The 8201-nt window shown below is 36.8% G+C and overlaps 1 protein-coding gene across 1 annotated transcript; it reads left to right on the forward strand.

Annotated features, from left to right (window-relative positions):
- The first annotated feature begins 5731 nt into the window (after window positions 1-5731).
- On the forward strand, window positions 5732-6838 carry LOC137711726 (uncharacterized). The gene has a single exon (XM_068450984.1). It carries the CDS (start codon window positions 5822-5824, stop codon window positions 6701-6703), a length of 882 nt encoding a protein of 293 aa, XP_068307085.1. The 5' UTR covers window positions 5732-5821; the 3' UTR covers window positions 6704-6838.
- The last annotated feature ends 1363 nt before the right edge of the window (window positions 6839-8201 follow it).

The raw sequence follows: 8201 nt of genomic DNA on the forward strand, positions 1-8201 counted from the left end.
CAAAAGGAGCCAAATGGCCGGTTCTCTCTCACCCAAGGAGGCCGGCCACACCCCTATAAATATTACCTTATTCTCTCCAAAACTGAAGTCGAACTCTCTTGCTAAACTCTCTAAATTCTCTAAACACTTTTCTCTCAAAATTCTTAACTTTGGTATTAAAGGTTCTTCGCCCAAAGCCCTCCCATTCATCATGGGTGTGTGGGGCTCTTACCCTTGATCTAAAATGTTATTTGTTTTGTAGGTATAATTTTATCCTAGAATAAGAAGAAAGAAATTTACATCCACAGGTAAGGAGGAGGATTATCTCTCCTCCTAATCTCTCATTCCCAATAGGGTGTGGATAGTTTTGTTGTGTTTGGTTGGAATTAAACGACCACACCAAGAAATGTAAAAAGAAGTTACTGGTTTTGTTACACTTGAAGGTGAAACAAAGTCAGAAATTAAGCACTGATCAGGGCTAGATGTCAGAGAGAGAGGAAGCCTTTATTAGATGATAACTTGACATGACTAGGTATTAATACCAACTGAAATGTCTACTTTCAAATGAATGCAAATAAAGTTGATGACCTTTGCAACTTATTACTATCAGCCACTTTCGGAGTGACCATTTTAATATATATGTATAAATATATATATATATATATATATATATATATATTTTATAGTTATGTATATGGGAATTAATTATCTACATCAAACTTTAACAATCATAACTATCTATTTTGTAATTATCGATTCATAAATTATTCTTACAAAAATTCAATTTGAAATTATTTGCTTATTTAATTATCATATTTGCTTATTTAATTATCATGATAAAATTTCATTGTTTTTTATATTACAAAATGCCCGTCAACTTCTTTGAACTCAGATATCTCAAATATTTCCAATTTGGCTAATATTTTGCAAGAATGATTTATTAAGTGAAACATGAAAAATAAATTGTTCGCATCGTTGAAATTCGATGTGGTATGAGCCCCACAACTAATCCACATTAAAATAAAAAGGAATTTCTTCCCTTAAGGGTCTCATATATATATATCGGATTATAATCTGGAGACATACGCTTTTGACACACATTTTGACACACAATTGTGTAGGGTCCACTCCATAACTGCCTTTCTTTATATCTTGCCATAGAGACTATGTCCACAAAAAAATAAAAAAAAAATAAAATAATAAAATAATCACCCAAATCTGAAATAATATAACCGTTTAGATTAAATTGAGTATTTCTTTGTAGAACCGTCCATTTTCTTCACTAAAAATTAATGTCCTAATCGTTTTGCGTTTGATCTAAGTATTTGCAAGGATGATCTATGAACGGTTCGAATGATTGAAATACATTACAAAGTGAGTCGTACAAATGAGTGTCAAAACACATGTTAAAAGCGTGTGTGATCGAATCTTAACCTTTACACACACACATATATATATATATATGTATATGTATAAGTATAAGTATATATACACACACATATATATATACATACATACATACATACATACATATATATGTATATATACACATATATACATACATACATACATACATATATATATATATATATATATATAGGGTTAAATTGTAATACATAGTTAGGGCTAGGCACGGGCCGGGTTGGCCCCAAATTTGGAAGAACCAGACCGTACCCGTTTTAAAATGTAATGGGGCAGGCTGGGCTGGGTAGAAGGATTTTGAGTTTGGGAACCAGACCTAACCTGGCTCGTTTAAAACGACCTGGTTCGGGACAGGTCCAGGGGTCTAATTACTTTTTTTTTTTTTTGGGTTTTGGGCATAATGAGATTGAAGCAGGAGATTGAAAGCCACTATTAACATGTCGATAACTTCAGTCCACCATAAGCATGTCGATAACATGATCCATGGTTGTTGAATCTAGAAGTTCCTCCTTAAGGCTTGAATCGACAATCTGATCAATTTGTTCCGTGGTGCTCCAAACTGACTTAGCCTATCCTGCAATGTCAATTTGCTCCATAAATGATGGATCCAATTCCTTTTTTCTAGTTATCAGCTCAAGTAAAACAATCCCATAAATGTACCCATCAGATTCCATGCCCCTTGCTGTTCTAAATGCATTTTCTGTCAAAAGCCATGAAAAAATAACAACTCAGTTCATTGATTAAATGAATCTGGAAGCTTTAGACCAGCCGGGATTTCTTTAGTGTTCACTTGGTTTAGAACCTTGTAAAAGTCTCTAACCAGTCTCTATTGTGTTGTCACCACAACCACAAAGATTCATATTATATAATCATACATTAAACTTACTGACTGAAATCAAAACTTAAATACAGATGCTCACAACCACAAAGAGTCATATGCTCTAAGGTCTAAACTCCAAAACAAATTCAGAAAAAAGAAAGAAAAAAAAAAAAAAACCATCTCAGATTTCCCACCATACCTACAGATTAATGAAAACCCAGATGGGCCAAATACCAAATCTTGTAGAAAATTAAGATTTGAGAGGAGACACTGGAAGACTAAGAACATAGGGCACGGTGGTCGATTTCGATTCGCATGGCGCTGACGATGGTGGTGTTTGACAATCTTGAGGTGCTGATGATGGGGGTGGTGGATGAGATGATTGACGAAGAGTGGTGGTCACCAGGACATAGGTGAGAGACATGGGAGATTCGACGAAATCCAAATCGCAAAATTGAGAAGATGGATGGTGTGGGTGCCTAGGTTCTGGGATGTCGCCGAGGACTTGCGACGGTGGTGATGTCGAGATGGTGGAGGAGATGACCGACGGAGAGTGACAGAGTGTGGGTGGAAACGTGGAGGGGAGGAGGTTGTGTACTAGGACAAGCAAACCGTTTCGGAGGTGAACTTGGCGGATCCTAAATCGGAAACTGAGTCGAACTCGAAGATTACGAAGCAGATTTAGAGGACAAAATCAGAGAAGTTTGGGAGGGAGCGAAAACCAGTGAAGCTGCGCATATCAAAGACAGAGGCATCTGAAGAGAGAAAGAGAGAGAGATTGTGGGAAAGAGAGATCGAGAGCGAGGAGATTAAGAATCGACAGATCCGAAAGGGAGGACTGAGGAGATGAGAGTCTTTGAGAAGGTGTGAGAAAATAGGAAAGAAATGGGAAAATGTTAAAAACGGGTCGGTCTGGGTACTCGTTTTTCTATACTTTTGGACCCGGCCAGCCCGGTTCTGTTTTTTTTTTTTTTTTTTTTTAAAAAAAAAAAAAAATTAGGAATGGACCCGTACCAGTCCCGAACCTTGATTACCCGCCTCGACCTGCGGTTTATATAGCCGTTTGCCCACCCCTATATATAGTTCAAATTATGCTTTATAAGATGTTTTTGGCATTGAGTGGCGGTTTTTTTTTTTTCTTGGTAGGACATGATTGTAGAGTAGCAATGTAGTGCAGTGCATTTAAATTTTCAAAATAATGGAGAGGAGCGAACAGTTGAAGAAAGAAAATAGAGACTAAAAGTAGGTGATGGTAACGAGTTGTACCGCCTAACCATATGCCGGGTAATTGTAGGTACCTATAATTAATCATAACTTCCGCTTCTGTTTATATATATTTTTGGCTTATTAGTCAAAATGTCCCTTGAAACTGCTGTTGAGTCTCAGTTATCTTCTGAAATTGGTTTTGTCTTACTTTGCCCTAGAAACTGACATTTTCAACTCTTTTATCTCACTTTACCCACTTCCGTTAAGGGATTGTTAAATTTAAAGGTATTTTAGATATTTCAATTTTTACACATTTATTTATCTCTATCCTACACATTAAACAAGTCTCAATTTTATTTTTGACAACTCTAATTCAAACGTATAAATTTTGGTCATTTTTACAAATAAATTATTCAATCAATAGAAAAATTATGAGCAACAAAATCATTGTATCAACCAAAATAAGGGTTACATTTGTTCATAGAGCATCACTTGCAAGACATCCATGTATTGGCTCAAAACTTAGCCATTGAAAAATATTCATTACAACAAAATCATTATACCATTAAGCTATCCTATCCAAAATACTTCCCAAACAAAATAAATTATTTAAAGAAAATGTGCACAGTTTGAAACAAAAAATTTCACATTATTGAGCAATGATTCCACTAGACATGAGCTTGTTCAGGAGCAAAGTGAGACAACACCAGTTTCAGGAATAAGCTGAGACTGAATGGCAGTTTTAGGGGGCATTTCAAATAATAAGCCTATTTTTTTTTTAAACAAACGGTTGTATCTTCACTAAAGAAATGAGGGAGTAGGCTAAGTTTCACAATGAATTAGCCATAATAATATTGTTTAAATTCATTTTTGTCGATAATTGAATCTAAAACATCTTACTTACAAGTGAAAAAAAATACTAATAGACCGCAGTACTAAGTGATTATTTCTGTTTATATATTTAAGAGTGTAATTTGCATAATCCTTAGAAAGAACACATTTCATGATTAGAATAGAACGGTTTTGAATGATTTTGTTGACCTCACATGTTTCGTCCTTTTTATTTATTTATTTAATTTAATTGATGTGGGATGTTTGGATTTGGATCTTTTTCTGAGCTAATGAAGAGGATCCTCCTGACCAATCATTATGAGTCGTTGGATTTTTATCCAACGGCTACAAATAGGAGCGTCCATTTAAAGTTATAATAATTATAACTGTTGGATAAAAGTCCAACGACCCACGATAATTGGTCAAGAAGATCCTCTCCATTAGCCCATGAGAGGATCTGAATCCGGATGTTTTGGCCTCACTTTCTGTATTTATCGGTCATTAGATTTTCTGGGCCCTTACTTGTGATACCTATTCATCTAAATTGGCCATAACAATGCTCATAATGTTACCAATCCACCTAAATTGTAATACACCACAATAATATTTTAAGATATAGTATAAGTAAATTAGTAATACTTTAGGAGTTCAAAGATCCTCTCATTAATATTCCTCGGAAAAATGAATAAAAAGAATTCCTCCTAAAAACAAGTTTAATACATGATGAACAAATTAAATTCCTTACAATTGCAAATTCGACCGTTAACCAGGTTTTAAACCTCTCAATGCATAACTCCCTCAAAAGCGGATGACAAAGAGTTCATGTTTTTCACACAATTTTATAATGTTGATACAAAAATTAACATTAAATTACGATATGGCATAGAATTTATGAAAAGTCTTAATTTAAAAGAATCTTCTTACTGTGTCTCTAAAACTAAATAAGATCATAAAACCATGAATAAAATTGAAATTATGATAAACAAAAACAACTATCAAACATGACGAACGAATTTTATCTCCAACAAAATTAAAATAATTAAGTATTAATATATAAGACTATTGAAACATATTTTGAGTTCAAATTTCAGTAACAACAATATTATTGAACAAAAAAAAAAAAACAATATTTAACTCCATCAATTTCAACTGCAATTCCATGTAAAATCCCAATACCACAACCAGACATGGGGCAAATTAACCAGACACACACTCTCTCTCTCTCTCTCTCTCGATCCTTCTCTCTCTCTTGTCCCAACAAATTAAAACCCAAATTAATGATGAAATTTGTTTCTTTTGTATCAACGTGCCTCCCCCTCCTCTCCCCCCTTCCCATGAAAAGAAAGAGACAGAAATCCACGTGGGTAATTCCAAATTCCTCAGAAGGGTATTTCCGTAATTCCGTACCCCTCAAAGTTGGAAACCCCCCATTTAATAAACGCGCCATCTCTCTTTCTCTCTCTCTCTCTGCAAAATTCTTTCTTTTATTTTCTCCCCAAAAAAACCCGCTCGGAGAGAAGTAGAAGGTGTGGAGAGATAGGGTTTCGTATTGAGAGGTCCGTAATGGCGAGTGGGTGGGTGAAGTCGCTGCAATGCAAGTCGAGAGCGTTCGAAGACGTTTACCATCCGAACCCGAAAAATCTGATGAACAGCGCGAGTTGCAGAAAGAGCGTTCAAAACATCAAGGACGTCATGGACACTACAAAACCAAGAAAGCCGAAGCCGTCGCCTCCGCCGGGTCCGCCGCCCAAGCGGTCCAAACCGAAACACCTGGGTCGACCCACAAAACCCGAGCCCAGTTCGAGCCCGACCCAACCAGTCCGAACTCGTCAGCCGCGACCCCACTACCCGTTCTTGCCGTCATTGACGGAGCTCCCGGATGACCACCCCTCGCGCAATGTCGTCGAGATTATCTTCCACACCAGCTGGGGACCGAAGGCCTTTTCGGGTCGGATCGAGATGATTTTTAAGGTCCAGAACGGGTCCAAATCCGTTGCCCGGTTCGAGGAGTACAGGGAGGTTGTAAAGGCGCGGTCCCGGGTCGGGTCCAAAGGCGGGGCCCAGTGCGAGGAAGAGAATGCGCGGTGCGTCGCGGACGGAAACGAGGTCATGCGGTTCCACTGCCTCGGTCCCGCCAGCTCCGGCGTCGGGGTGTACGACGCATGCAGCGGAATGTGGGGGTTTCACGGCGGAAAGGGAAAAGCGATTTGCACGTTTTCCGATAGCGGCGTGGCCCACGAGAGAGCAGGTGCTGGTGGGGCCAGGGGACGGAGGGCGATGCTGGTTTGCCGGGTCGTTGCGGGTCGGGTTTCGAAGCAGTTAGAGTTGGAGTCGTTGTTGGATGGCCGGGTCGAGTTCGACTCGGTGAGCGGAGACAGCGGCGAGTTGCTGGTGTTTGATTCACGCGCCGTGTTGCCGTGCTTTCTTATCATCTATAAACTGTAAAAATACAATGTCCTTTTTTAAAGAATTTGTCCCTTTTTCTATTTATTTTTGTGTTGTTTTTTTATCACACCTTGTTCTTGCATTTATCAATTCAATTTTTTCTCTTTTTTTCGTTTTGGGTTTTTGATATTTTGGGTGTGATTTATGGAAAAATTGAGTTGATAAATGCCTAATTAACCAGTTTTCGGTTTTAATTCATCTGTGATTACTGTCATGTTCATATTTTTTACTGTTTTACTAATGTAAATAATGAGCTTTTATTGCATGATTTTGTTAAATTATTTTGCTCGTGAGATAACAACATTACTATTCTCTTTTATATAAATGGTGAAGGTAGCTTCGAATTTAGAACTCTTTCAACACGGTTGCATCAGTTGGGATTATAAAACTTGAAATCTATTTTTTTATAGTAATTAGCATTAATCTGTCGTTATTATGGGCAGGAGTTCATATTTTTCATGAGCACGATATGGAATTTTAACTCGTAATATAACCGTCACCAACAAACATAATGATGACAATTGTGGGATAATTGTAACACACACACACACACACAAATGATTACAACTTCAGAACTAAGTATTAATTCTGAGCAATTATAATTTCGGATATTGGTTCAACAGCTAAATTAAGTCGCCACCAACTAAATTCATTAGTCGGTTATAATATATAGATACGTAATTTCAGATATAACATGTTACAAGCATTGTTCTAAAAATTCTCATTTAACGTCGTCTAGGCCCTTCTTAGGCGCTAGGAAGCTAGTTAACGCCTTGATTAATTCCTAGGAGTTTCAAAATTAAGAGAGGACGCCCAACTAGGCATCCAATTAAGTCGCGACTCTCACATAAACAGAAAATAGATAACCTTTTTTTTTTTAATAAATTATAAGAGACTTGTTGAATACTCAGATGAATACTCATTATATTATGGTTCCCCATGTTTTCAATATGTTTTAATACTTTCTAATCTGTCATTCAATTTTTGAATGTATGTATTCCAAGTGAATTATGTATTTTTTAAGTATAAACAAATACTTATTTATACGATATATAATACATTTATTTTTAAATCCGTCTAATTCACTTAGACCCTCGCGTAGGCCCTACTTAGGCGCTAGAACCTGCCTAGGTGCTAGGCCCCACTCTGCCCCAATGGCGCCTAACATCTTTTAAAACCTTGGTTACAAAACTCGAAATGTGTATGAATAGTAAACTTGAGCACCACCCACGCATTGCCCATGCGTAATATTCATGTTACACAAGAAGGATTTCTTTATGCTGATGAAGGAATTACTTGTGTAACACAAAAGTACAATCTTTAAAAAAGAAAGACTGAACTTTTCCAGATTTTGTTAAAGGGATAGAAAATGAAGAGACGAGGAATGAAAAGCATAGATGTTGTTTTTCCAATAGAAGTATGGTTAGTTGGTGTTGTTATTTAGGTTTTTAGCATTCTGCTTTCTGGTAAAAAGGCTTTACATCTTCCCTTCTTGTTG

The sequence above is a fragment of the Pyrus communis genome, chromosome 12 (assembly GCF_963583255.1).
Source record: "Pyrus communis chromosome 12, drPyrComm1.1, whole genome shotgun sequence".
Taxonomy (NCBI): domain Eukaryota; kingdom Viridiplantae; phylum Streptophyta; class Magnoliopsida; order Rosales; family Rosaceae; genus Pyrus; species Pyrus communis.